The sequence below is a fragment of the Phyllosticta citribraziliensis genome (genome assembly GCF_038025025.1).
Source record: "Phyllosticta citribraziliensis strain CPC 17464 chromosome Unknown J3D65scaffold_6, whole genome shotgun sequence".
NCBI lineage: Eukaryota > Fungi > Ascomycota > Dothideomycetes > Botryosphaeriales > Phyllostictaceae > Phyllosticta > Phyllosticta citribraziliensis.
The window spans coordinates 395,946-422,373 of NW_027117343.1; the positions used below are offsets into that span (position 1 = coordinate 395,946).

The 26,428-nt window shown below is 56.4% G+C and overlaps 10 protein-coding genes across 10 annotated transcripts; 7 read left to right on the plus strand and 3 right to left on the minus strand.

Annotated features, from left to right (window-relative positions):
• Positions 1-281: 281 nt before the first annotated feature.
• J3D65DRAFT_357393 (kinase-like domain-containing protein) lies at positions 282-2,408 on the minus strand. The gene is made up of 7 exons (XM_066795608.1): positions 1,691-2,408; positions 1,509-1,604; positions 1,334-1,458; positions 1,039-1,264; positions 901-963; positions 748-853; positions 282-700 (listed from the first exon to the last, which is right to left on the minus strand). The coding sequence occupies exons 1-7, from the start codon at positions 1,962-1,964 to the stop codon at positions 379-381; spliced, it is 1,212 nt and encodes a 403-aa protein (XP_066655041.1). The 5' UTR covers positions 1,965-2,408; the 3' UTR covers positions 282-378.
• A 715-nt stretch (positions 2,409-3,123) lies between these two features.
• On the minus strand, positions 3,124-3,922 carry J3D65DRAFT_645769 (vacuolar ATP synthase-like protein 16 kDa proteolipid subunit; the record flags this gene model as incomplete). The annotated part of the gene is made up of 6 exons (XM_066802233.1): positions 3,124-3,166; positions 3,216-3,301; positions 3,347-3,544; positions 3,594-3,676; positions 3,732-3,744; positions 3,878-3,922. 6 exons carry the CDS (start codon positions 3,920-3,922, stop codon positions 3,124-3,126), a joined length of 468 nt encoding a protein of 155 aa, XP_066655042.1.
• Positions 3,923-4,845: 923 nt separating this feature from the next.
• On the plus strand, positions 4,846-8,699 carry J3D65DRAFT_553969 (CNH domain-containing protein; the record flags this gene model as incomplete). Its single annotated transcript, XM_066797160.1, has 4 exons — positions 4,846-7,525; positions 7,574-8,001; positions 8,048-8,479; positions 8,526-8,699. 4 exons carry the CDS (start codon positions 4,846-4,848, stop codon positions 8,697-8,699), a joined length of 3,714 nt encoding a protein of 1,237 aa, XP_066655043.1.
• A 1,489-nt stretch (positions 8,700-10,188) lies between these two features.
• J3D65DRAFT_357641 (uncharacterized protein) lies at positions 10,189-11,513 on the plus strand. Its single transcript, XM_066795609.1, has 2 exons — positions 10,189-10,697; positions 10,916-11,513. Exons 1-2 carry the CDS (start codon positions 10,425-10,427, stop codon positions 11,420-11,422), a joined length of 780 nt encoding a protein of 259 aa, XP_066655044.1. The 5' UTR covers positions 10,189-10,424; the 3' UTR covers positions 11,423-11,513.
• Positions 11,514-15,394: 3,881 nt separating this feature from the next.
• J3D65DRAFT_623706 (histone-fold-containing protein) lies at positions 15,395-16,462 on the plus strand. The gene is made up of 3 exons (XM_066800177.1): positions 15,395-15,666; positions 15,872-16,009; positions 16,059-16,462. Exons 1-3 carry the CDS (start codon positions 15,657-15,659, stop codon positions 16,220-16,222), a joined length of 312 nt encoding a protein of 103 aa, XP_066655045.1. The 5' UTR covers positions 15,395-15,656; the 3' UTR covers positions 16,223-16,462.
• Positions 16,463-18,153, plus strand: J3D65DRAFT_676946 (uncharacterized protein). Its single transcript, XM_066803630.1, has 3 exons — positions 16,463-16,541; positions 16,593-16,971; positions 17,046-18,153. The coding sequence occupies exons 2-3, from the start codon at positions 16,734-16,736 to the stop codon at positions 17,972-17,974; spliced, it is 1,167 nt and encodes a 388-aa protein (XP_066655046.1). The 5' UTR covers positions 16,463-16,541; positions 16,593-16,733; the 3' UTR covers positions 17,975-18,153.
• On the minus strand, positions 17,999-19,960 carry J3D65DRAFT_623714 (uncharacterized protein). Its single transcript, XM_066800178.1, has 2 exons — positions 19,476-19,960; positions 17,999-19,428 (listed from the first exon to the last, which is right to left on the minus strand). The coding sequence occupies exons 1-2, from the start codon at positions 19,560-19,562 to the stop codon at positions 18,298-18,300; spliced, it is 1,218 nt and encodes a 405-aa protein (XP_066655047.1). The 5' UTR covers positions 19,563-19,960; the 3' UTR covers positions 17,999-18,297.
• A 153-nt stretch (positions 19,961-20,113) lies between these two features.
• On the plus strand, positions 20,114-22,296 carry J3D65DRAFT_553763 (carbamoyl-phosphate synthase L chain, ATP binding domain-containing protein; the record flags this gene model as incomplete). Its single annotated transcript, XM_066797147.1, has 2 exons — positions 20,114-22,201; positions 22,243-22,296. 2 exons carry the CDS (start codon positions 20,114-20,116, stop codon positions 22,294-22,296), a joined length of 2,142 nt encoding a protein of 713 aa, XP_066655048.1.
• Positions 22,297-22,481: 185 nt separating this feature from the next.
• Positions 22,482-23,525, plus strand: J3D65DRAFT_357744 (uncharacterized protein). The gene is made up of 3 exons (XM_066795610.1): positions 22,482-22,869; positions 22,959-23,142; positions 23,198-23,525. Exons 1-3 carry the CDS (start codon positions 22,683-22,685, stop codon positions 23,373-23,375), a joined length of 549 nt encoding a protein of 182 aa, XP_066655049.1. The 5' UTR covers positions 22,482-22,682; the 3' UTR covers positions 23,376-23,525.
• Positions 23,526-24,512: 987 nt separating this feature from the next.
• On the plus strand, positions 24,513-26,135 carry J3D65DRAFT_357783 (uncharacterized protein). The gene is made up of 6 exons (XM_066795611.1): positions 24,513-24,845; positions 24,914-25,080; positions 25,133-25,213; positions 25,257-25,319; positions 25,368-25,669; positions 25,734-26,135. The coding sequence occupies exons 1-6, from the start codon at positions 24,668-24,670 to the stop codon at positions 25,846-25,848; spliced, it is 906 nt and encodes a 301-aa protein (XP_066655050.1). The 5' UTR covers positions 24,513-24,667; the 3' UTR covers positions 25,849-26,135.
• The last annotated feature ends 293 nt before the right edge of the window (positions 26,136-26,428 follow it).

The window sequence follows — 26,428 nt, forward strand, 5'->3', positions numbered from 1 at the left end:
GGAACCCAACACCAGAAAATGCACCTCATCCCTTGACTCTTCACATGAAATATCTACCAGGCCAAGGTACTTGTTCCACGCTCCCCCATTTCATCTGCTCTGCTCTGCTCAGCTCTGCTCGGCTCAGCTTGCTGCCACGCACTCATGCTGCGACCGTCTCGTCATCTATGCGTAGCCCCACATAAGTACACTATACAATCACAACTAATGCTGTACCCAATGTGCTTGGTAAAAAAGGTATCAAAACCCCCCGCCGCCCAGTTTCCAAAAACACCAAATGAAAAGACCACATCGTCAGTCGTGCACGTCAACACCCGCTACCCTCCAAACCACTAGGAATATGCTAATGTATGCGGCAGCACCACCATCCTCTCGCCTTCAAAAGTCCTTGAATGCATCATCGTACTTGGCCGCCATCTCTGGCGTGTACGGCGCTCGACCTTCAGGCTCCGGGTCGTACTCGTCAAAGTTCCTCGTGTCGGCCGGCCCTCTCAAATGCGGAATTATCGGTCCTCGCAATCTGCGGTGATATAGCGCGTCCCAGTCCATGTGTCGAAACCACGGATGGGCCTTGACGGCCGCCGCGCCGCCCTTGATGTTACCCAACCGTTTCGAAGTATCAACCGTGCAAAGCTTCCCAATGAGGTCGCGCGCATCTGGCGACATTGCACTGGGGTATCGCACTTTTCCTTCGACAATTCTACGTCCATGTCAAAACATGCCGCACACAGAGCCCAGGATACTTACTGCTCGTATATTCTCATCGGATTCTGGTCCCAAAACGGCGGCTGGCCCACCAGAAACTCGTAGACGAGAATGCCAAACGCCCACCAGTCGACTGCGCAGCCATGGCCTGGCACGTGTCAACTTGCAATCCTACGCATCCAGGGTTTGACGTACCAGTATTTCGAATCACTTCTGGCGCCAGATACTCTGGGGTGCCGCACAGGGTGTACGTCTCTCCTGCAATAATGTGTGAGCGATCCGTGCATCCATGCATTATTCAAAAGGGACGGCCCGCCAAACACCAAGACTTACTGTTCTCAACCTTCTTGGCGAAACCAAAGTCGACCAGCTTCAAGTGACCTTGGGCGTCGATCAAGATGTTTTCTGGCTTGAGGTCCCGATAGGCAACTCCCTCCCGTTCGTGCAGGTATTCCAGGATCAGGACGATTTCAGCAGCATAAAACTGGGATGTCGGCTCGTTGAATCGCCGTGCTCTGCGCAGATAACTAAAGACTTCACCGCCAGGGCAGTAGTCGAGCTGTGCGCAGTCAGATCAGCAACCTTGCAAACAATGACGTCGCCGCCGCGACACGAGAGAGAAACTGACGAGCATGTATAGGGAATCGTGGTCTTGGAAACTGGCAATCATGGTCGTGATGAATGGATGGCCGGCGACGGCGGCCAGGACGTTGCGCTCGTTGCGCACATGCTCGACCTGCTTGAGCCGCACAACTATCTCGAATCAGCCAAAGCATTGACGCGGGAAGCGCAAGCATTGTTACCGTCCACTTTTCGCAGGATCTTGAGAGCAAAGACCTTGTCTTCGTCTCCCGGGCGAGGATTTGCTAGGCGCGCCAGCCACACTCGTGCAAAAGTTCCTATGAAACGCACGATGCTTAGCTTGCAATCCTTCCAGTAGCCGCCGCACCTTGTACGCATCAGCCGAGGGGAAGTGTCGTCGTACCGGTGCCCAAAGTCTTGAGCAGGTCAAAGTCTTCGCAGCGCAAATGGCGCGATGAGTGACCGACACGCTTCTTGGCCGGGTCTGTGGCGACGGCATCGGGATCCAGAGGAGTCTTTTCGGCCTGCCAATCGGCAATGATGCGCTTTTCCTGCTGGCGCATCTGGGTATCGTCGGGGGAGCGCGAAGAGTGATCGCTGCCGTTTTGTTGGTTGTGGTTGTTGCGCAGGCCATGTGGGACGAGATGATGCATTGCAGACGACGCAGCAGCGGCCATGGCCCCGGCGCAGGGTAGATGAGGTGGAGGGCGAGGGCGAGGAGGAGGAAGAGGAAGAAAGTGGGCGATGTTGACGGGATCGTTGCGCGGAGAAGAGGTGACCGGTGGGACGCAAGAAATCAGAACATGGCGGGGATCATGAGCGAGCGGCGCGAGAAGAGATAGCCGGTGGCAGAGGAGCGGTGGGCGGCGAGCAGGGAGGACGTCTGGGGCACAGCGACGGAGGACGAGGAGAGGCGAGAGGAATAAAAGGCGGAGTAACAGCTGGAGGATAAGCCGCAGAAATGGGCCAAGGTAGAGAAAGCTTCGCCTGTCGAAGCCGGAGCAGGTGTTTTGATGGGCGTAGTCAGCACTGGCACTGACGGGACTTTGGCTTTGGGCAACGGTGCGGTGCGCTGCGGGAATGACGACTGATCGAGCCTTCAGGCTCCGGCAACCCAGCCAGGCAGCTCATCACGGAACGGCTTGGCCTCGCCAAAACAAACCCTCGGCCTTTTCAGATCTCTTGGTCGCCATCGCCATGCCATCGCTTCTTCGCATCGATGCCCTCCCATCAGCCTTGCTGACTACATACATTCATGTACGATAGACCTCTGAGCTGCCGTGCAGTGCTCGAGCTGCGCATGACCTCCGGCACGACCACGACCCCCACCGCCCGCCTGCCGCACCGTACAGCCCAGCCTCCCACCTCCAGCCCGCTGTAGGGGGCCCGACCACGGCCATGCCAGCTCGCATTGCGTACCGATTGGGATGCCATCGGTGGGATACCGCCGTAGCATCTGACGTGCCACTACCTGCTTCATCCATCAGGCTCACAGCCAGGTCGCTTCACGGCCATCAGGTCTTGCCGCATATGACGCACGTGCGGCTTCTCTCGGCCTCCATCTGAATGATGCCTGCATACAGCTCCCTCCTCCTCCCCAGCTTCCGGTTCGCTGGGACCCCGTGTATATATACATGCGCAGAGCTGCTGGTTGAGAGCTCGTCGAGGGACCAATCATTGAAAACTCCGAATACGCCCTCTGAACCTTTCCTCGACGCTGGCCCGCCTGATCGACATCCCCAGAAGAATTCTTTTGCTTGTCGTACTGTACATGATGATCATCGGTTGTCTCCTTTGACTCGTTCCATGACGTCTTTGGTCGACGCTTGTCTGTTTTTAGCCACGGCTATGGGTGTTGAGGATGAGGCCGACAATCAGGCTGCAAAACGTGTCAGTAACCTCTCGCAGACCGGCCGTCCAACACTTACCCGTACAAACCCAAAACTTCACCAAAGATCAAAATCAGAACCATGCCAACAAAGATGCGCGACTGCTGCATGTACGAGCGAACACCCTGGATGTGTCAGTTTTGACCCCGACACGAATGATGCAATCGTACCATGTCTCCAACTTTGCCAATCGCATAACCGGCCGCACAGCCAGTCAAGCCCACCGAAAGGCCACACGCCAGATGCATGAAGCCACTGAACAAGCTGTAGTTTTGCCCTGGCGGAGGGCCCATATCTCCGGCGATGAGGACGGCAATGACGAGGGCGTAGACGGCAATGATACCAGACATGACGACGGGAATCAGCGACTGTTTGGCTGTCAGCTTCGTGTCTGTTGGGATGCCAATCCAAGCTTGCCTTCATGATCAGGTCTGGCCTAAAGGTTCCCACGCCGGAAATTCCAATGCCCGACTTGGCCGTGCCATATGCTGCGCCAATACCTGTCGAATCATCAGTTGGGCGTCGAAACGGGATGGTGGTAGCGACGGAGCGTACATCCAAAAATCATCTTCGCGCAGCATTAGCAAACGTGGACGAAAGAACGGGAGAGGTAGCTTACCGCAAAGGCGATACCGCCCTGCAGCGCAAAAGCGTCAGTTAGCACGACCATGGCATCATGGATGACGGGTGCAGAGACGAACCATGCCAAAGAAGGGAGCGAACTTGGGGGTGAGGTCGGACTCCATGGCGGCGATGAGGGTGGACGACGAAGATGCGATGGAGTGGATGCGCGCGAGGCAAGGTGGATGGGTAGATGGCGAGTTGGAGCTAGCTCGGAGGGTAGGGTAGGGTAGCGCTGGTGTGGTGGAGGCGGTTGGTTGGTTGGAGGTGGTGCTTGGGTGCTTGGTGCTTGGGTGCTTGGGCGGCCCGGTTCTGGACCTGTAAGAGGACGACGGAGAGCGAGCGGCATCTCGGCCTCGCATGGATGAAGAGAGACAGACGGTAAAGGGCGACAAGCAGACTCGACCGGCTCACTCTGCTCTACTCGACGGCAGCAAACTCGTCTGCACACGCACCGCTGGAACGAATAACTCTCGTTCAAGCCTCTGCATCCGACTCCCCCTCTTCCTCGTCTCCCACGCACGTCGCGCCGGCCTTGCCCCTGCCCTTGGCCGTGACCGTGACCGTGACCCCAGTCCGTACCGCGACGCACAATACCGCCGCTCCCAACTCGTCCACCTCCTCGTCCTATCCTCGACCTCTCCTCGTCATCTCTCCTTTGCCAGCTCCCAGGTGCGCAATCCTATCCATCCGCCTCCCGCCCACCTGGCTCCTCTTCTCCCATCCCTCAGGTCGTCGCCTCTCCCTCCCGCCGAGCCCGACCAACTCGTTGCCGACCTCCCTCCGAGCGCGGCTCACGACCCTCTATCCCTCTCCCACGCCGGCGCGCGAGCTCCATCCCTCCGCTTGTCGCGCTTCCTGTCCATCCATACAGGGGCTTCGTCTTGATTGCGGCCTCGCCGGCCCTGCCGCCCATCCTCTGCCTCCCGGCCAGGGCTGCGACGACCCCATCCCCGCCTCCCTCTTCCTCTCCCCACGCCCCTTGGTTCGTCCTGAGGTGGCGCCTACGGGGCAGCTCCTCACAGATCGCCGTGTTGGCTAGATCCACATGGCAGACTACGGCGCCCAGCAGGGGAGGGATTACGGTCGCCAACCCAACTACGGCCACACGTCGGATCACCAGCGAGATGCCGCCTTCTCCAACATTTTCGGGACTGCTCCACCCGGCAGGTCTCAGACAATGACCTCGCAGTCCTTCCAGCGCCCCGCCGACCGCGCTGCCACCATGTCATCCCAGGTCTCCGACGTGATGAACCGCATGGGCCCCATGAGGCCGGCCCAGGCCAACGGCTACCACCCTCCCCGAAGGCCCGTCGAAGGTGCTCCCGTGCCTGGTCCACGCCATCCCCAGAACAACTATCTTCCACAGCCCCTGCGACCGGACCGTCCGCCATACAACATGCCCCAACGCATGGATCCGAGAGCCCCGCCTCCGAATGGGTCCTACGGCAACAAGCCCGTCCCTCAGCGCTTTCCCAGCGGTCCTCCTGGCCCTGCCCTCAATTCCGATCCCTTTCGCTCGCAGTCCCTGGCCGCCGGCCCTCGTCCGCAAATGTACAACCCACCAAGCAGTGGATACGTCAATCCTGCGCATACGTTTCGCCAACAGCCTTATATGAACAACGGAGCCGGCGCCCGTACCACGGCGCAGGGTAGGGTGGTTCCAGAAAGGGTCGACGAGCGCGCAATGTCCCTGACTTCGTTTGCTCGTGACCACGAGTACACTACGACCATGAGTGGTCGAGTCATTCCCAACAGGAGGAAAGAGCCCAGCGAGGCCAACGGTTCCCACCCCCCGGGCGTCCACATACCCACACCTTCTGCCGGTGCTCCACATTCGGCTCAGTACGCTGCCAGTCCTGGCAACAAGACGAGGAGCCCCAGCCAAGGCAGCTTCAGCACTCAGCGGACCATGTCAATGGCTTCGACAGTTTGCCCGCCCTCCGAAGCTGGCGAGCTCCGGCCGTCGACCTCACAAAAGTCAAAGCAAGCGTTGGCGACGGCGCGCGAGCGCCCTCTCGTATATCCTGCTCTGCTCTCCCGGGTCGCAGAAGTATTTCGAGACCGGATGATTCCGGGCGAAAAAGAAAAGGACGGCCTGGTCTACAAGAGCGCCTTTACGGGAGCGGAAGCGGTAGAGCTCATTGCTTACATCATCAGGACTTCGGACAGGAACCTCGCGCTCCTCTTGGGCCGGTCTCTGGATGCGCAAAAGTTCTTCCACGAAGTTACCTATGCCCACAGGTTACGAGACTCGCCTGCCGAGGTCTATCAGTTCCGCGAGACACTTTTGGAAGACTCGACCGAAGTCAACGGTGTTTTCACGCTCCTGACGGAATGTTACTCGCCGACATGCACGCGCGACAAGCTGTGCTACTCCATTGCCTGCCCGAGAAGGTTGGAGCAGCAGGCGCGGCTGAACATGAAGCCAAACCCTGGTCTCAAGAGGGAGGAATCCAAGTCCAGTCTGCACGAAGACGACAACGACGAGGAAAAGAAGCTCTGGATCATGACCGTCTCCAAGGAAGTGGCCGACAGCATCTCGGAAAAGGAAAAGAAGCGACAAGAAGTCATTTCCGAACTCATGTACACGGAGCGCGACTTTGTCAAGGATTTGGAATACCTCCGCGATTTTTGGATGAAGCCTCTGCGCAATCCTGCCACCTCGCCCATTCCCGAGCACCGGCGCGAAAAGTTCATTCGTACAGTCTTTTCAAACTGCCAGGACGTCTACAAAGTCAACGCGCGCATGGCAGAGTCCCTCACTCGCAGACAGCAGATCGAGCCCGTCGTCAAGAACGTTGGAGACATTTTCCTCGAGTTCGTGCCCATGTTTGGGCCGTTTATCAAATATGGTGCAAATCAGCTCTTCGGCAAGTATGAATTCGAGCACGAGAAGAGGACAAACCCGGCATTTGCGAGATTCGTCGATGAGGTAGAGAGAATGAAGGAGTCGCGCAAGCTCGAGTTGAACGGTTACCTGACCAAGCCGACCACGAGATTGGCTCGTTATCCCCTGCTTCTAGAAAACATCTACAAGTACACCGCCGAGGACAATCCGGATTTCAAGGATATCCCCAAGGCCACCACCCTGATTCGGGAGTTCTTGTCCAAGGTCAATGTGGAGTCCGGAAAGGCTGAAAATCACTTTAATCTGGTGCAGCTCAATAGGGACCTCAAATTCCGGCCGGGCGAATACGTCGATCTCAAACTGACCGAGGAGAACCGCCAACTGGTATTCAAGGGTGCGCTGAAAAAGAGTCCTACAGAAAACACGAGCGATATCCAGGCCTACCTGTTCGACCACGCGGTGCTGCTAGTCCGGATCAAGACGGTCAACAAAAAGGAAGAGATGAAGGTTTACAAGAAGCCGATTCCGTTGGAGCTGCTGGTCATTACCCAGATGGATGAGATTCTCCCAAAACAAGGTATTGCCAAAAGGCCCTCCTCCAGCTTGATCCCCGGAGCCAACAAGACCTCTTTAAACACAGGTGCCAAGACCGAAAGCCAGAAACAAGCCGGATACCCCATCACGTTCAAACACCTGGGCAAGGGCGGCTACGAACTGACGCTCTACGCGTCGACCCAAATCTCCCAGGAAAAGTGGATGAAGCACATCCAGACCCAGCAAAAGACGCTCCGGGACCGCAGCAACATTTTCACCAAGGAGATTGTTTGCGAAGGCTTCTTCAACCAGTCCATCCGAGTCAATTGCTGCGTGCCGCTTGGTAAGTGTGGGCTGGGAAGTTTGTTGATGGTGATGCTAATTTGAAAAGACGGTGGCAGGAAATTGGCATACGGCACCGACTTTGGTGTCTACGTTGCTGACCGCAGGCCCAAGGATGCATCAGTCAAGCCTCGGCGTGTTCTTGACTGCAAGGCTGTCACTCAGATTGACGTGCTGGAGCAACATCAGATCCTGCTCGTCCTCTCTGATAAGACCATGTACTCGTATCCCCTCGAGGCTCTCGACCCAGAAGAAGGCCAAAACGCCGGTGCCAAGAGAGGCAGGAAGATTTGCCACGCCAACTTCTTCAAGGCTGGTGTCTGCGTCGGCCAACACTTGGTGTGTTGTGTCAAGACGTCAGCGCTTTCGACGACCATCAAGGTTTACGAACCCATGGAGAACATGGCCAAAAAGTCCAAGAAGTCTGGCTTCACCAGGATGCTTGCCGGCGGTCAAGATGTGCTCAAGCCCTACAAGGTATGTCGGCCGGTTTTAAGCCTCGGCAAGCCACTAATGTCGTTAGGAATTCTACATTCCCACCGAATCTACCTCGATCCATTTCCTCCGCTCCAAGCTTTGTGTTGGCTGCGCCAAGGGTTTCGAGGTCGTCTCCCTCGAGACGCTCGAGACCCAATCTTTGCTCGACCAGGCCGATACTTCGCTCGACTTTGTGGCTCGTCGCGAAAACATCAAGCCGATCCACATCGAGCGTCTCCAGTCCGAATTCTTGCTCTGCTACACAGACTTTTCGTTCTTTGTCAACCGAAACGGCTGGCGAGCTCGTCCGGACTGGAAGATTACCTGGGAAGGCACGCCGCAGTCATTCGCCATATTCAACCCCTACATTCTCGCATTTGAGCCGAGCTTCATTGAGATTCGACACATGGAGACGGGCATGCTCGTGCACATCCTTACAGCTAAGAACATTCGGATGCTGCATTCGTCGACGAGAGAGGTAAGTCTTTATTTGAATCCACATTTGCCTGCTCTAACACCTTCAGATTCTCTATGCGTACGAGGACGAGATGGGCGAGGATACGATTGCATCACTCGACTTTTGGAGTCGGCCGCAGAGTCCGCAACAACCCAAGCAGCTGCCCCCTGCACCCTCGGCGGCGGCGGCAGCAGTGCACTCCCCCCCTCCGCAGATTCCTGCTCAGAGTTTCTCGCCGTAAAAAGTGGAAAAAGAAGCCGTGCTTGCATTCACACCTTCTCGTCACACGCAAACAACACCTTTTTTTCCTTTTTTACGGTCTTGAAAATACCCTGCTTGTCTTGGCATCTGGTGCACTCTCGTCGTTGTTGCACTTCGGGGGAGCCTCTCTGCTTGGTTGTTGTACGACGTCTCCTCCAAAACCCCTCCCACCTTCTTCTTCTTCTTCTCGTCGTCTCTCTGAAGTTTCCTGTACCGTTCGTCCAGAACCAAAGCTCGTTGATAGATAATCTGGAAAGCAAGCGCCTGTTTGTCGGGTTTCGCCCCACTTTTTTCTCTCTTCCTCTCTCTCCCCCTCCCTTGTCTTGAGCGTCCTCTGCGTCCGTCATCATCTTCCGTCGTCGTCTGTGCTTTTCTCTCTCCCGTCCCTCTCCCCTTTTTTGTCGAGACTTGTACTCCCTCCGTACCATACCTCCGACCAACAACTTACTCCTCTGCCAGCCAGCCAGCCAAGCCCGCCAGTCAGTCAGTCTGTCAGTCCAAATTCCAAAATCTTGATTGAGAGCGCTTTTCCGATTGTACTGTTTTGTGTCGACTGCGCGTCTCTTTGGCGTAGTCATGTCAGTGAACGTGCCAAACGCGACAGGCTGACCTACCCTACGTTCCCGTCTTCTCAGTGGCGCCTGCGCTTGCAAGTAGTCTTGCAGCTCTTCGCGATTGTGAGTAGTTTCGGGCACGCTGGGCTGCCTATCTTGCCTCCGCCGTCTCCGCGGTGCAACGGTCGCTCTGCTTGCCGATGGGTCTGCACAGGCAGCTCAGCCCAGCCCAGCCCCCAAAGCTGTTCCAACACCCAACCTCCTCTTCTCGATTAGACACGGCCACATGCGATGCCCCGCGTCTATTTGTCACGTACTTATTTTTGCTCTTCTGCGCCAAAGGAGTGGGAGACGTGGGCGCTGAATGTAACGATATACTGCACGCACGTTGATCGCTCTGTGGAGCTAGGTTGAGCGCTGCTGCGGGGTGAGAATGAGAGTGGGAAAGCACGGGTGGTAGGTCAGGTCGAATGTTCGCATGTTGCGATGCGGCGATGCAGCGTAGCTGAGTTTTGTATATACGGTACCAGACGGCTGGCTAGTAGGGGAAGGGCGAAATAAGAGGGGGGGGGGTGGGGGGGGAAGCGCTGAGGGAATCAGGGTTGATTGGGTTTTCGATCGTTTGTTGGAGATTGGAGCGACTGTTGCGGGGTTGACAATGAATTGAGCCCTTGGCCATGTGTGGAAAGAAAGGTTTGTTGATTATTTATCTAGGCACATAAGGTAGGCTGTTTAGGTGTATAGGGAGTCAAGCATGTGCTCGGATGTGCTCGGCGACCGACCTCCAGCTGCACACATGTATGTAATCTCTGCCGTCAGATTCCTGGCGCAAGTTTGATCAACGGATTCAACGCATCTGCATCTTACGTGGTTTCTGCCGGAGCAAGTGAAAATGGGAAAACAGAGAGTTCTTTCGATGAGAAGAGTTGGATGTGTAGGTCGCAGACGGATGGACGGACGGGCGGGCGAACGACTCGGGGGATACTTTTTCGCTCCGCGTGCCCACGGCTAGCATCCATGACGTCCTCCGCAAAGACCACCATTCATCCAGTCCATCGCACATCAACTCAACTCATCCACTGCGCCACCACCACAAACCCACTTCCACAACCCACAATTGCTTGCTTCCAATCCCCCGCCAAACCCAGCTCATGGCCGCACCCCCATCCCCCTCCTCTTCCTCTCCAAACCCCCCATCACCATCACCATCCCGCCTGCTCGCCCTCCCCGCCGAGCTGCGTCTACGCATCTACGCCGAAGCGCTGACGGCGCGCGACGCGACGATACGGCTGTATTTCTCCTTGCAGCGCGAGCAGCGCACGCAGCCCGGGTTGGGGCTGGGCTTGCTGCGCACGTGTCGGCAGGTGCGGCGGGAGTGTGGGGATTTGGTGTTTAGGGAGAATGAGGTGTGTGTTTATGCTGATGTAGGTGGTTTTTGTTTAGTTATGTGTCGTCAGGGGAAAGGGGCTGAAGGGGTGCTGTTTGCTTCCATTTCTCTTCCTTGCGTGTTTTTTTGTTGCTGGTGCTTTGTGCATATACCGAGTTGAGTTGAGTCGATTCGAGTCGAATCGATCGAGTGTGGCACACAACAAACCTACATAGCAGAGCGCGCAGCAGCAGCAGCAGCTGACACCACGCACAGTGCTTCAAACCCGACGCCGCGCCCCTAATCGGGCACAGCCAACTACCACCGCACAGCCTACGCAACCTGCGCACGCTCTTCCTCCTCCTCGACGCCACCACCGCGCTCGACTCGTCCCTCGAGCCCGTCCCCTCGCCCTCCTCCCTCTCCAACTTCTCTCCGCTCTCCGCCACGCCCTCGCTGCAGCGCCTGCGCGTCGCCGTCGTCGTGCGCCGCCGCTTCGTGCAGGGCACGCAGTGGTGGAAGGCGCTGCTGGCGCGCGTGGTCGAGCGCGTGCCGCCGCGTTGCTCGCTGCAGTGGGGCGTCGAGGAGGGGAATGCCGCGCAGAGGACGTATGTGGATGCGTTTTTGAAGACGCCTGGCGGGGCGGCGCTGTCGGGCGTTGTGCTGGAGGAGGTGCCGAGGGAGGTGTTGATGCGTGCGGCGGCGTATGCGGAGGTGGAGCAGGGCGCGCTGTGTGGGAAGGAGGGCGTTGGGTGGGATGAAGCTGTAACGACCGTGTTTTGAGCCTTGGTGGCGCTCGAGCTCAATTGCAAAATATCTGACGAGGCTGTAAGCGAGCACGCATCTGTGGGCAAAAGATGCGGCTATTTGTTTCTTGGGGTGGAAGTCACTTGATGCGAGCCGATCAGCTGTGAAGCCAAATTTATTGATCATCCACAACTCAGGCAACTGAGCACGGTGGTCGTCAACGCAACGCAACGCAACGTCGGCTCAGATTGCGTTGGGTTGACGGCGTCAATGATGAGGAGTATATTATGTTAACAACGGGCAGTCTATATTGGGTTGAATTGAATTGGGTTGACAAATATTGAGCACTACTTAGTACTAAGACTGCCTATGACTAATTTTTTTTTTAAAGCTACCTACCTGCTACTTAGTAGGGAGTAGTAAAAGTAGTAGTAGTAGTAGTAGTGGTACTAGTAGTGGTAGTAGTAGTAGTAAGTAGGTCCTAGGTACTAGGGAAACCCTTACTACTACTACTACTACTACTACTACTACTACTACTACTACTAATCAACGATCGTCAACCCAATTCAACGCAACGAGGGTACCACATTGCGTTGCGTTGACAAACCAGGAGGCGCCGTTGCGTTGCGTTGACGTTGACGTTGTCAACGTCCGTTGTCAATCGTTAACGAATATTGAATTGACGACCACCCTGCAACTGAGTGACTGCTTGATGAACCTTGATGACCCGCCTTGGTTTGTACCTGCCTGGATAAACCACCTCGATGAACCACCTTGATGACCCTCTTTGATGAACCACCTCATGAACCACCCTGATGATCCGCCATGGCGATCAAATCCCCTCCCGATGTGTAGCGTCCAAGACGCAAAGCCCAGCCAGAGACCAACCCTCGAAACACTCCAATCCAACGCTGGCTCGCCGCGCCGATGATCAGATCAGATCAGATCACTTTGAGACTTCGGCCGGCTCGTCGGTCTGCATCATCTCAAGATCGCCGTGCGTCTCCTCCGGCTCCGCCGTCTTGCGAGCTTTGTCGACGGCATGGCCCACGTTCTTCCATCCATCGAGTTCGCTCTTCATCTCCGAGCGTGACTTCTTAAGCTTCTCGATCTCCGAAGCTTTGTCATCATTTGCTTGGATGAGAATCCTGACCAGTCTTTCATTCTACGCATTGCGTTGGATGGAACTCGTGGGGTGCGGAAGACGTGCTTCAGCTCTCAGGCGCGTGATCTCCGCAAGAAGTCCCTTCGTTGTAGCCCGATCGGCGCGTGGTGGCGTTGGTTGCTTGGGCTTAGATCGGGTTAGAGATGGGGAGGACTTGCACAACAGCAGCTTAGTTCGCACTTACGGGGCCAGAGTCCTCGTCGTCACTAAGGTCGTAGCTAACCAGAGAGCGGCGCATCTTTTCGGAAGGCATTTTTGGTGTGAAGATGTGGAGGTAGTCTGGTGATGGTGGGTGGCAGTGACGAGGTCGGGTTTACAGGTTTGGAGCACAGAGGCCTTCAGTCTGTGGAGTACTGACGGAGAGCTTTCACGGTGCAGAGAACTAGTGACAGTAGTGTGATGTGAAGCAGAAAGACTCAGACCGTGCGCTTATGAGTAGTCCTCGCCGTGAAGTGAAGGCTGTAGTGACGTGGTCGGTTGTGGAGGAGAGAGGCTCAATTCGTGACCTGGTAGGCAATTCCCGTCGCGAAGTGAACTCAAAGGTCTGACCACCGCCAGAATGTGTATTATTTGGCGTTTCTACTGCAGCGAAAACTCCGCGCCAATTGTTTCGCAGTGAACGTCGAATAGGACAATCCTCCCAGGGTCTGGTTACAGTGGTCGAAATGCTCGTCAGGCGCATAAGTCATAGTGAATAAGTGAATAAATGCTCCTCAATAGCAACCGTACTTGTGAAAAAAAAAAAAAAAAAAAAAAAATTTGCTGTTTGGCCGAAGCATTGACCGCTGCCATGGTCGCGTCTCGGGAGCGTTCGTTTGCTACTTGGACCTCGAAAGCGTCCGTCTGCCGCTGCAACCAGACCCAAAGCCTCGAGCCAAGAAACGAGGATTTGCTGAGCGTCCACAAGGATATATGCACTGACAGGGAGGGGAGGACTGCGGCCGCTCGAGATATGCTTGAATACTGCCGAGCATATGATGTTCGAGTTCGAGGCAACGGCAGTTTGTGCTTCTGCCATGAAGTCCTTGTCAGCGGGTGAACCCCTTACCCGCGACATACTCCGTTGTGCGCACGGAACTTTGCCGACTGTCCTACGACCGCGGCCTTCGCAATAGCAATCGTTTGGTCAAAGGGGTAGCACTGCCTGCCACACCCAGCAAAAGCGCAACGTCACTGAACCAGGCTTCGCTGTTAACAGGAGGACTCAACATGACTCAAAGGGCAAGGGAGGGCACGGTACACATATGTAGCCAACTGACCTGCCTTTCTCCTACGATTCCCACCATCCCGTCGTCTCGAACCGACTGCGACAAAAACAACCGCGACAACATCATCATCAACATTGCCGACTTCAACGAGATGCCCACGCCGCCCAACATCGCATCGCGCCCGAACCGCGAGCTCACGCGATGCTTTATGATCCTCTTACACCTGGTACTCACCTTCGCCATGGTCAGCGTGCGAAATCGCCAGCAGCTCTACCCTGACGCGGCAGACCTGCTACCCGATTTTCTTACCTTCTGCCACATCGCCATGACGGTGACGGGCTGGGTCGACAAGGCAATGGAGCCATGCACCAACGAGCAGATTGGCCGTGATGTAAATCTAACGAAGGACCTGCTGTGGATGAATGTCTTTTTGTTTCCCTTTTTGCGTGAATTGTATCCAAACGTGTGAGTGATTCGATGAATGACTGATTTTATTTGGGATGTTTAGGGTCCGACCGGCGGATTCTGGTTACAGGCGACTGCAAATGAATATTTTGCAGGAGCTTGGATTGTTTCGCGTGGGCCATGAAGTGGTGATTCCACATTATATGGCGATTCGGTATGGTGTCTTTCGGTGAGAGTGTGGATTTGGCGTGTCGTGGAGCATGAAAGAAGGTCTTGAACAACGGGTGCATTTGCCGTCGAGTGGTACGGGGGTTCGTCGAGGGGTCGTGCTTTCTACGAGGCACGAAGAGAAACTGCAGTCAATAGGGCAGAAAACATTCCATCTTCTTTCGCCAGGAAATTGAGAAAATTGGTCAGGTTGGTACAAGCGCAGTGGGAAGCGATTTGGCAGCCTTGTTGACGTAGAGAATCGCGTTGGTTGATGGCACGCTCAAATCAAGCCGGGCGTCTGCTTCTTGCGCCAGTACCACAGTATGCAGCGTCTCTATGGTGTGTAAATAGAGGAAAACATGTGTCGGAATGGTCTATGCGACTCCCCGGCAAGTCCCAGGTTCAAGTCCTGGCCGACCCACTGCTGCAGCCAAACTTTTTGGCCTTTCTCCTGCTCTTTTGGTTGCTTGGTAGCGAGGGGTGGTGTTGAGTGGTAGCGGGGATCCGTGCGAGCTTGGGGTTTGTGGTCGCGATGGAACATGTGCGAGATGCGCGTCATGACTGCGAGAATGTTGCGTCTGCTCGAGGTTCAACTCGACCAGATGGTCATTTGGCCCAGTAGACATATGGAAGAAAGCGACGGAAAAGAAAGACGGAAAGACAATGCATGCGTTGTGGCATGGCGGAATCAAATGGTCGCGACAGGCGATGGATGACTGGCGGAAAGGCTGCGGCGTGATTTGGATGCGTTAGATGGCTGCTGGGTATTTGTCCGGTCAAAATGCAGTAAACAACATGAAAAGCAGCCGGAAATGACGATAGAGAGACAATGTGCAGACGTTGTCGTCGCGATGTCGAGGCGACGAGGAAGTTTGGTGTTGCTCGGGACGGAGAAACAGTCGGGCCGCACCGAAAGCGGTAAGGCGGCGTCTCTTGTTCGTTGCAGGCGCGCGGCGGCGAGCAATTGCTGGGGTATTTGGACCTTATGGCGCGCTGGTTTCTGAGGGCCTTTCCCGCGCAGAATCCGCCTGCGTTTTTCGAGGTCGTGCCCTTGGCCGCCCGCCCAATCCAGCTTAGCGTGACGTGACTCCCGCCTGCTGCCACCGCAGCCAGCACTCAGGTCGCAACCTAATCATCGCCCTCCCTATTTAAACCCTCCGTCCTCCTCCGCCTCTCCTCGCCCTTCCACCCGACCCTCTCCATCCGCCATCGAGTGACATCAACTCTATCCAATCCCAACGCTTATCTCATCTCAAAACCCAACCCACACTTTACAATCAACATGACTGGACGTAAGTACTCTCACTGCTTCCTCCCTCGGTGCGCATCGCCACCGTTGTGGATTGGGTTGTCGTCGTCGCCGTCGGTCGCGTTGCAGCCCATCGCGCTCCACCCACGCGCGTCGCGACATCCGATCCCCACCACGCCCGATGCCCACCATCTCAGCCACAACAAGCTGTCAACGCCATCCTCTACCCTCTGCTAACATTCTCACAGGCGGCAAGGGCGGCAAGGGTCTCGGCAAGGGTGGCGCCAAGCGTCACCGCAAGATCTTGCGTGACAACATCCAGGGCATCACCAAGCCCGCTATCCGTCGTCTCGCTCGTCGTGGTGGTGTCAAGCGTATCTCGGCCAGTAAGTTACCTCCCGTCCATCACGTCGCCTCAAGTCTAACTCCTCGCAGTGATTTACGAAGAGACTCGCGGTGTCCTCAAGTCGTTCCTCGAGAGCGTCATCCGCGACGCCGTCACCTACACTGAGCACGCCAAGCGCAAGACCGTCACCTCTCTCGACGTCGTCTACGCCCTCAAGCGCCAGGGCCGCACCCTCTACGGTTTCGGTGGTTAAACGTCGCCACTCTCGTGGTCCTCCACCGACTGTTGCTCTCCTTTTCGACTTCGTCGCGCTTGTCAAGTACTTTTGCCGGCGGACCTGGGGGCGATGGGCGCGACTCTTGGCTTACAACGGATTTTACTTGTGTTAGGGATGGAACGGAGTTTTCGGGCTGAGGTCTTGTGTTTCTGAGCGATAACCATGGTTTCGCAGTGGTGAAGGACCAACATCGAAATGACATGCTACACTTTCCTTGATGCGCCTCTTTCAGTCTTTCCCAAGTGATGTTGTGTGGACTAACTGGAGCTAGCAACCATTCCTTCTAACCCACGAGGTCCCAAGTCACCATTCCACTTTTGAAAGAGGGGTACTGACGATGCATCAGGGTCTCGGCCGACCACGCGCAGCCGAAGCTACCAACCCCTCTTCAGTCTGGTTCTCTAGTCCCATCGTCTGCTACTAATAGCTGCCCGAATCACTGGCCAACCGCCTTCCAAACGAAGTCAACGACAGCATCCCTTCAACAATGGAGCCTCCCCCACCCAGCCAACGCATCCTCATCTTCGGCGCCACGGGCAAGATTGGGACATACATTACATCAGCCATAGCCAACGCCTCGCCACCCTTTGCCCGAGTCGCCATATACACGTCTGCCAACACCGTCGCGGCCAAAGCAGCGCACATTGAAGCGCTCAAGGCGCGCGGTGTCGACGTCGTGGTCGGCGAGTTGGATGACGACGACAAGATCAAGGAGACGTACCAAGGTGTGGCTTCCTCCCTCCCTCGTCTTCCTCTGCCCTGCTTACCTACACGCTTCCGCCTGCTCACACCTGTGCAGACTTCGACACCATCATCTCCTGCCTCGGCCGCGCCATCCTCTCGCACCAAACACGCCTCATCCGCCTCGCCGCCCTCGCCTCGTCCCCAATCCGCCGCTTCTTCCCCTCGGAATACGGCACCGACGTGCTGCACCCCGTCACGCCGGACCCGCACGCCGAGCCGCCGCACCGCTACAAGCTGGAGGCGCGCGCGCTGCTGGAGCGTCTGGCGTCTGGCGAGACCGAGGGCGATGCGGTGGTGGTGGGCAAGGGGGAGGGAGAGAAAGGGGAGAAGGTGGGCAAGAGCCTGAGCTACACGTACATCGTGACGGGCCCGTATGCCGAGTTCTACGTCGCGCCGACGGGCCAGCGCGGCGTCGAGGGCGGCGCCATGGCGTGGGACCGCGCGGGCGGCTTTGACGTCGTGAACCGCCGCGCTACGCTGTTGACCAGACACGCCGACGGAGGCGAAGGCGAAGGCGGAGGCAGAGCGGAAGGTCAAGGCACCGACCCCATCGCCCTCACCACCATGCCCGACACGGCGCACTTCGTCGTCTGCGCCCTGCGCCACCCACAGCAAACGCACAACCGCGCGTTGCGCTGCCACTCGTTCAACACCACTCCCCGCGCTATCCTGTCGGCTTTTGAGGCGCAGACGAGCGGGCCAGGGACGTGGGCCGTCACGTACCTGCACCTCGACGAGCTGCACGAGCGCGAGCGCGCGGCGTATGCGCGCGGCGATGCCGAGAAGGGCTTGTTCAGCGTGCGGCGCATTTGGACGATGGGGGGGAGTGTGTATGAGGGGTGGGAGGAGGGGAGGGGGTGGGATGATGGTGAGGGTGAGGGGTGGGTGGATAGGGAGGGGTGGACGGCGGGGACGCTGGAGGAGGTTGTTAGGGGGGAGGTTGAGCGGCAGATGCGCGAGGAGCGGGAGGGTGAGGAGGTGTAGGTCTTCACTCAGAGGCTGCAGGTGGTTGGTTTTGTGAATGGAGAGGCGAGCGAGCTACGGTACTTAAGATAGGTACTCGAATTGAGAGAGGGAGACCCGAGAAAGAAAAAACGTGGGTGGGTATTTTTGTCATTTTGGCCCATCCAGACCTGACGCCGTGACGTGAAAATGCTTCCTCCCTCCTGCCTGCCTACCAACTACTAGGGTATGATGACCGCGTCCATCTGTCTGCACTGCACGCATGCTTCTGTCCATCTCATCCATAAGGGCGCAACTCGAAGAAGCGAAGGAAACAGCAGAATCCAATCCGCACGATGATGGCGCTACTTGGTCCCCTTGCCACTCGACTTGGCCGCCTTGCCCGACCTGGCCCGGCTGCTCGCCGTCGCCGCCTCGTAGGGACGCGCCGCCCGCTTGGTTTTGCTCGGCGGAGGCGGCGCAGCATCCGGATCGGCGTCGTCTGCTTTGCGTTTGCGCGAGGAGCCGGACGGTCCAGCTGTCGCGGGACCACTCGCTGACGCAGCAGTAGCAGTCGGTTTGGCACTTTGGATTTTGGCGGGCGCGTTTTCAGATCCGCCTTGGGCAGACGATGGGGTAGGGGGAAGCTCTTGGGTTGCATTTTGCGCCGCGGCGTGGTCAGTCGTCTCGTTGGCGGACGCGTCTTGACCGTTCTTGGTGGTTGAAGCCTTTTGCTTCGATACCCACTCGGCAATCTCGTGGCCTTCTTCGTCGTCGTCGTCTGCCTGCTCAAACATGGCGTCGGCCATTTCGCCCGCAATGTCGTCGGCCTCTTCGCCTCCGTTGAGCATGCGCAGGGCGTAATTGATGAGGGTGCTCTGGTCGAGACCGGCGGGCGCCGCTCCAGCTGCTGAAAGGTTTTCTTGCAGCGCTCGCATCAGGGCCTGCGGGTCGAGGCCGTTACCAGCGACGAGACCCTCCAAGTCGTGTCCTAGACCTCCGCCAGCGCCTCCGCCGGCTTCCGTGCTGCGTGACGGTTTGGACTCATCTTCCGAGTCTGTGGCCCATTCCTCGTCGGCGGCGTCCGTTTTGGGAGCCGCGTCAGTGACAAATCGCGTTTGCCAGTCTCGCAACAACGCGAAAGATTCTTGGGGCTCTTCTAGTGGCAGGTTTAGACCCAGCACTTTCTCCATGCGCTGGCTGGCGGGAATCCATTTTACAGGAGGGGCGTCCAGTGACTTGACGGCGATACGGGCCGCGGCGTCTTGGGCAACCTTTCTTTTCTTTTGCGGCGAGCCACCCTGCGCCGTCTTCTTCCTCTTGTTTCCTATAGCGCTCGGCTGCCTAATCTTTGGCTTTCCTTGTATGTCGTTCCAGCCGTCCGAATTGTATTCAATGTCGATCCAGTACTCGTACGGGTCGGAGCCGGCGCCGTAGTCGTCAAGTTGGTCATCTAGGTATGGAGGGTCCGGGACAGCGCCTTCTGCCAAATCATCCTACCCAATGTCAGCATCGTCAGGGAAGGGTTTGGCGGAACCCTCACGGCAAGCTGGTCTTCTTCGGCAATGTAGAGCCACGCGTCGTCGTCGAAGAATTCCAAATCGTCCGAATCGTAGCCGTAATCCGACATGGTGGCGAGCTCTGCAAGCGGCGGCGGGTTGTGCGACTGGGCGGATGCTCTGGACGAATGGAACGCAGGAAGAGGCGCCTCAAATCAGGGCATGGCGTGCAGACGAATGGGTACGACGAGGATGGAAATGTGACCAAAAGCAACGGTGCCTTTGTCGAGAGTGTCGTTGGACAAGCAGACAGCTGGAGGTGGAGGAGGTCAGATCAGGGATCCAGGTTTGCTCTGTAGGGATTGGTTGGGCGGCGAGGTGCGACGACGACGGGGAGCTTTGCATGGCCTGCGCTCATGGTGACAACGACCTGACGCAGCAGCCTCGATGCTCCTTTCCCAGCATCCAAATTGACCGAGTGGGCAAAATCTCAGCTTGGCTACTGTCGACCGGACGGCGTCGACGCGTGCGGTGCCTGACTCGGCCACGAACGCATCCCCCACGTCGGCTATCCTCGGCCCATGCCGCCCGCTTCCATATCCGGGGAAGCTCTGAACCCCATCTGAGCGTCCACCTCCAGCCCTTGATTCAACTCTCCCCATGGACTCGTTGGTGTTGCAACATGTACAATCTTCGAAATTATAGCCTTCGAGCTGCGGCTCTTGCTCGGATTCGTCCCCCAACAGCAGCCCGGCGATTTGAAACCCTGTCCAAGCCTTTGACGTCCATCCTCATTGCAAACAGAGGAGAAATAGCCATCCGCGTGGGCCGCACGGCCTCCAAGTATGGCATTCGGACTACCACCATTTACACGGACCCGGATGCACAATCTCAGCATGCTGCCAGTTCCCCTTGGGCCATAAATCTCGGTCAACCAAGCGCCTACCTGGACGGAGACCGCATCATTCAAGTTGCCAAAGAACATGGCTGCCAGGGCGTCCACCCAGGCTATGGTTTCCTCTCTGAAAACCCCCATTTCGCCAAAAAGTGCACCCAAGCTGGACTGGTCTTTATTGGTCCTCCCTGGGAAGCAATCGACGCCATGGGCAGCAAGAGCAGAAGCAAGGAAATCATGACTGCCGCCGGTGTGCCTTGTATTCCTGGCTACCACGGCGGGAACCAGGACCCCGATTTTCTGCAAAAAGAGGCTGGAAAGATTGGGTATCCTGTCTTGCTAAAGGCCGTCAAGGGGGGAGGTGGCAAGGGCATGCGCATCGTGCAAACGCCCGCCGAATTCATGGATCAGCTCAAATCAGCCAAGTCGGAGGCCACAAACTCTTTCGGCGACGATGTCATGCTTGTGGAAAAGTACATTACAAAGCCCCGACATATCGAAGTTCAAGTGTTTGCCGACAGGCATGGAAACTGTGTTGCCTTGGGCGAGCGGGATTGCAGCATCCAGAGAAGACACCAAAAGATTCTGGAAGAGTCGCCCGCCCCCAACCTTGACGAGTCTGTTCGACAAGATCTCTGGGGAAAGGCGAGGGCAGCAGCCTTGGCCGTCAATTACGAGGGAGCGGGCACCGTGGAGTTCATCTTTGACAACGACACCAACGAGTTCTTCTTCATGGAAATGAATACGCGGCTCCAAGTCGAGCATCCCGTGTCCGAAATGGTCACTGGTCAAGATTTGGTGCAATGGCAGCTACATATAGCAGGTGGTGGAAAGCTTCCGATGACGCAAGACCAAATCCACGAGCAAATCAAGCTCCGCGGCCACGCCATCGAAGCCAGAATCTACGCAGAAAATCCCGACCTCAACTTTATCCCTGATTCGGGGAAGCTTGTCCACCTCAAGACTCCAGAGCCATCACCACAAGTCCGAATCGACGCGGGATTCGTCGAAGGCGACGAAGTGTCGTCACACTACGACCCCATGATTGCGAAGCTCATCATCCACGGCCCCGACCGACTTGCCGCTCTCAATAAGATGCGCATGGCGCTCGAGGAATACGAAGTTGCCGGACCGGTGACCAATATCGAATTCATCAAGCGGCTTGCCGTCAGCCCTGCCTTTGTGGCTGGTGATGTCGAGACGGGCTATATTCAAAAACACCACGATGAACTTTTTGAAAGACTGCCAACACCTCCCGAAGTGTACGCGCAGGCAGCAATTGCAGTGCTCATTCAGGAGGCAGAATCTCTAAAGGCACCGCACGCGATTGGCTTCCCTAGTACAACGCTCGGTTTCACACAAAGCTACTCTGCTCGCGAGGTCCACCTGCTCGAAAAGGACCCCTCGGCCGCAACGACTGTGCAGAATGCAGACAACACGACAACTGCCGTAACACTGCAGCAGAGGAGTCCGGATACTTTCAGCGCCACCATCGGCGATGTGTCGTTCTCGTCAATCAAAGCGCAATTCGACCCCGCGACCTCCATCCTCACATCCTACTACCCGCACACGCGGCTGACGACGCAATTCGTCCGGACCGGCTCGCTGCTCACCTTGTTCCAGCACGGCAAGCAATACCGGCTCGAGCTGCCCATGCCCAAGTGGGCCGAAAAGGCGCTCGGCGTTAAGGAGGCCAAGAACAGCGTCGTGGCGCCCATGCCGTGCAAGGTCCTCCGCGTAGAGGTGCAGGAGGGGGATAGAGTCGAGATGGGCCAGGCACTCGTCGTCATTGAGAGTATGAAAATGGAGACGGTCATCAAGAGTCCGGTGGAGGGTGTCGTCAAGAAGATTGTGCATGGGCAAGGGGCAAGTCGTGTTTCCCTCCCCGTTTGTTTGTTTTGCTGACACGGTGACAGGATCTTTGCAAAGCAGGCACTGCGCTTGTCGAGTTTGAAGAGGCGGCCGAGTAAGCTTGCATTTCTTGCGGTTGGCGGTTTGACGTTGAGGTCGCGGAGCGGCCGTGTCTTGGGTTTGTCTCTCGAGAAGTGCGCCAGTATTGTGAGTCTTTCTGATGCATTTACCATGCCAAACAAATCCGAAGCTGTATCTCCAAGTCGTTTCGACCGGCCGCCGAGTCTTTGCTGTCTCCTTCATTCACTGGTTTCGCAGAGAAACTATCAGAGCTCCCACACCGCGACGTAAGACAGTTCAGATATTGACTCGGACTCGGACACGCTCGCGGCCGCCATTGTAGCCACAAAGCCGTCGCCTCCTTCTGGTTATAATCAATGCCATTGTACTCTATCTTGACCGCATACACACACAAGTCCGCTTGATCTCCCATCTCACCATTGCAATGTTTCCCCACAATTCCCGCGCTTCATGGAGGAGCGAGCCTCCCCTCCCTCCCACATTCCCCCGCCCCTGCCGCACTGAACCAATTTACGAAGCGCTGTACGCTTTCACACCAGAGACGAGCAATCAGCTCGGCTTGATTGAAAACGAGATTTTAGTCGTGCTAGCACACTGTCCGAACGGCGGTGGTACGTGTCTTCCTTCCCAACACCATCACAGCCAAGCTGCACTTCCGAAAACAAGAAGAGAACGAGAGCTGACAGCGCGTAATCGGCAGGCTGGTCACTGGCCAAACGCCGCTACGGCGACGAGCAAGGCTGGGTCCCGTCGGCGTTCCTGCAGGCTTACATTCCTACCTCAAGACAATCGAATTGCGGCACGTCGCGCACGGCGAGCAATCCGGTCGAGACGTCGAACACCGCCGCTTGTCCGCCACCAGGCCGGCCTGCGCAAAACGGAGGGTGACAAAATCTACGCCATCCTCCCGAGTCGATTTGCATGCTGACCCGGCGATAGTTTCTTCACGAGAGGCTCGAGGTGGTTGTTGTGTTTACCCGTGCTGTGTGGGCTTTTAGTCTCTGCGCCAGCGAAAACGCTTTTCTACTTTCGCTTTACTGCTCTTGGCATTTTGTCGGTTGCTCTTGGCTATTTGACTGGTATGGCTGTCATACCTCATTTCTACAGTCGAAATTAGATTGTTGCGTCATTCGTCACGACTTCCTGGCGGCTTGGTGTTGAGTATACCACCTCGTGACTTGTCCCTCCTTACCTGATGCACGTCCAGCGCGTCCACGTCCGCTTGTAGCTTGTCCTTTTTGTCCTCCACTGGCAAGTGCCCAAGCTTTTGAGGACCCGGCCGCATACCCTACTCAGCTACCTGGGCAATAGCCTGGAGAACGGCTTTCGCGGGGACAGGAGGTGTTGCGGCAATTATCTGGCACTGATTCGAGCTCGCTATCGCTGCTCTGCTTGGCGACATATTTGGATGAGCAGATGGTAATGGAGCAAAACAAAGGTAGGCAATTGCGGAGGAGGAGGGAGTCTGGAGCAGTCACGTCGACGAGCTGTCCTCAGACCAGTTCACTTGACTGCAGGTTCCAATCGGCTAGGTTGGTGACACGACATCCGACCATCCGACAGGCGGGGAGCGGGGAGCGGGGAGCGGAGAGCGGGGAGCGGAGAGCGGAGAGCGGAGAGAATTCACCACCTCCTTTGTCCTTGAGAGCGACGATTTGCAGTGACGGGTCTCTTCCAAAGCCTCTTGATGCTGTGACACAGCGCGGAGGTCATCATTGAATCGTGGGAACACCCGCCAGCCACGTATCTTCCCACGCCGCCCTTTCCAGCTTGTCGTCCCGCTGCCCCCGTGTCCCGGTGGCGGCCGAGGGGAGTATGAGCCAGGCGAAGAGACGACACTGGGCGTTGGTCGAACCCAGAAAGGGACGCAAAGCGGCCACTGTTAAGACTCCCTCCAGACTACAATTTCTGTGGGCCGCACTGAGACTGCAGGTACTCTACGCGAACACCCTAGCGCGTCGCGTTTGCACTTGCGGGGCGGCCACCATACGACTGTGCTCAACACACACGACGCCCGCGGCACTTTCAAAAGCTTGCCGCCCATCCAGCCACAATATTTACCGGCATCAACGGCTCAGAATATGGCCATGTTTCTCAAGTAAGGTGCAAATTGTCACAGCGGAAGGGGAACGCCTCTTGATTGATGCTCACAGTGTAAAATGTCACTGAATCTGCGGTGCGTCATGTCGGGATTGCTCCTCTCCGTTTGTGCAAAGCCCGCGGGAATCGACCGGGAATCTCTACTTTGAGGCCAGACGGGCAGAAAGACCGTGATCGAGCGGTATTAAAGCTCTAGGGACTGCCTTGATTTCTCATCTCATCCCCATCATCCATTCCAGTCTTCTCATCTTCTTCAGTCTATTCTGACTGTTTGGCTAATCTCTGAATCATCCCAAACCGTACATCAAAATGTATTCTCCTGGATCCTGCCGCCCTCCTTCCCCTGCTCCTACTGCTTCTCCCCCTCTTCCTTCTTTTCCTCCTACAGCTCCCAAATTCTACGAGCGTACTTTGACGCTCAGAGCTTCGTCTCTGTCGGGGCTCAAGTGGATGGAGAGTAAGGTGGCTGAAGTCTTTCCGGAGCACGGTAAGTCTGCTTCTCCTTTGCGGACGTCTCGAAAATACATTGCTAACCGTGTCGCCAAAAATCAACAGGAATTACCCAGGCCCTGTTCTCCGGAGACCAAGTCTGGGTTCCCCCAGAGGACAGGCACAAGTTTGACCCCCTGACGAGGGACCCTCCCCCGTCCGTGTCAGACGTTCTGTCCTCGGAGATATCAACCCCCTCATCTTCGATCAAAGACGAAGAATGTTCGACTCCCGTAAGTATACCTGATGCTTCGATGAAAACCATCTAATTTCACCTGCAAACAGCGCCAGGGGACTTTTGCTACGAATGCCGACTGCAGCGAAGTGAGCGAACTGTCTGAGACCGTGCGAGCTTTGAAGGCTGAGGTAAGTTTTTCATTCTATGATAGACCCAGCTAACGCGCCCTAGATTGAACGCTTGAAGATGACTTACGCTGTGCAAAGAATGACAGTTTTCCGCCTCGAAGATGAAGTAAGTTTTGCTTTGCATTTCACAGATTCCAGCTGACGCGTCACCTAGAACAAAGTGTGGATTGCGGCTCTCAAGGCGGAAATGCACAAGACCAACAGTGAAGACTGTGATGACAGCTTAGAGTCCCAGAACAGGGGGCCCTCGAAGTCCCAAAAGGCAGCGATGCCCCCGGTTGCTGAGAAGGGCCAATGCTCGGCCGAAAAGAAAGGCGAGGACAGGCGGTGCAAGAATTGGCGAATGATGGGAAGGCTTACGTGCGCATCACACCGCCACCTTGAAGAATATGTTTGGGAGAAGCTGCAATTAAAGAGCGAGAAGACCTCCAAGAAGGTTTGGCTGGAAAAGGCTCTGTCAGTACTGCCAAAGCTGGACTCCCTCGCTCGACTTGAGATCTGAACTGACTGACTTGTGCAGTGGTACGCCGTTGGCAGTTCGCAGAAGTAGTGGTGCCATGATCAAGCAGGCTGGCAGGGTGATCTTTCCTCACGAATTTGGAAATGGGTTTTGGCGTTTGGAGGCAGACTCTTGAGCGGTTTTCGAAAGGCGCGGTGTGGAGTAATGGAGAAGGAGACTGGATAATTTGCAGAGATGTCTTTTCTTGTTGCCTTGAGCAAGTCTAGAGAACTCCTTGTCTGAAAGTCCGCATTTCTATTTCAAGTCTTTGTGGTTACTTCCATGTCCAGCAGCAAACACCAGCATTGTCCAGCAACCCGTCAAATCCACCAGCCTCCGGCCTATCTTAATCTTCAAAGGAAAAGCAGCCATGGACCGCGAGGTGCGCTTCGAACCCATTAGCTGTGATGAAAGCGAGGCCGCAAGAGCAGATCATGTATGCAAAGTCCCTTTCCTGACATCCCTCCTGTGTCTGCAGTGCACCGCTGACCATAGTCGAGGGGAGATGCCGGCGATCCGAAATATCCCTACGCTGCGCGCAGCGGACGACGGTGCCGGGGATTATCGATTCTGTACCGCACTGAGATAGCATGTATCGCGAGCACCGAATTTGTCTCAAAGTTGCTCCGCATTTTTGAAGGACCGGAGCTGAACATGCCATGCGTCGGAGTCAGACACGCGTATCACAGGTTTCGCGCTTCGACGTGGTTGACGAC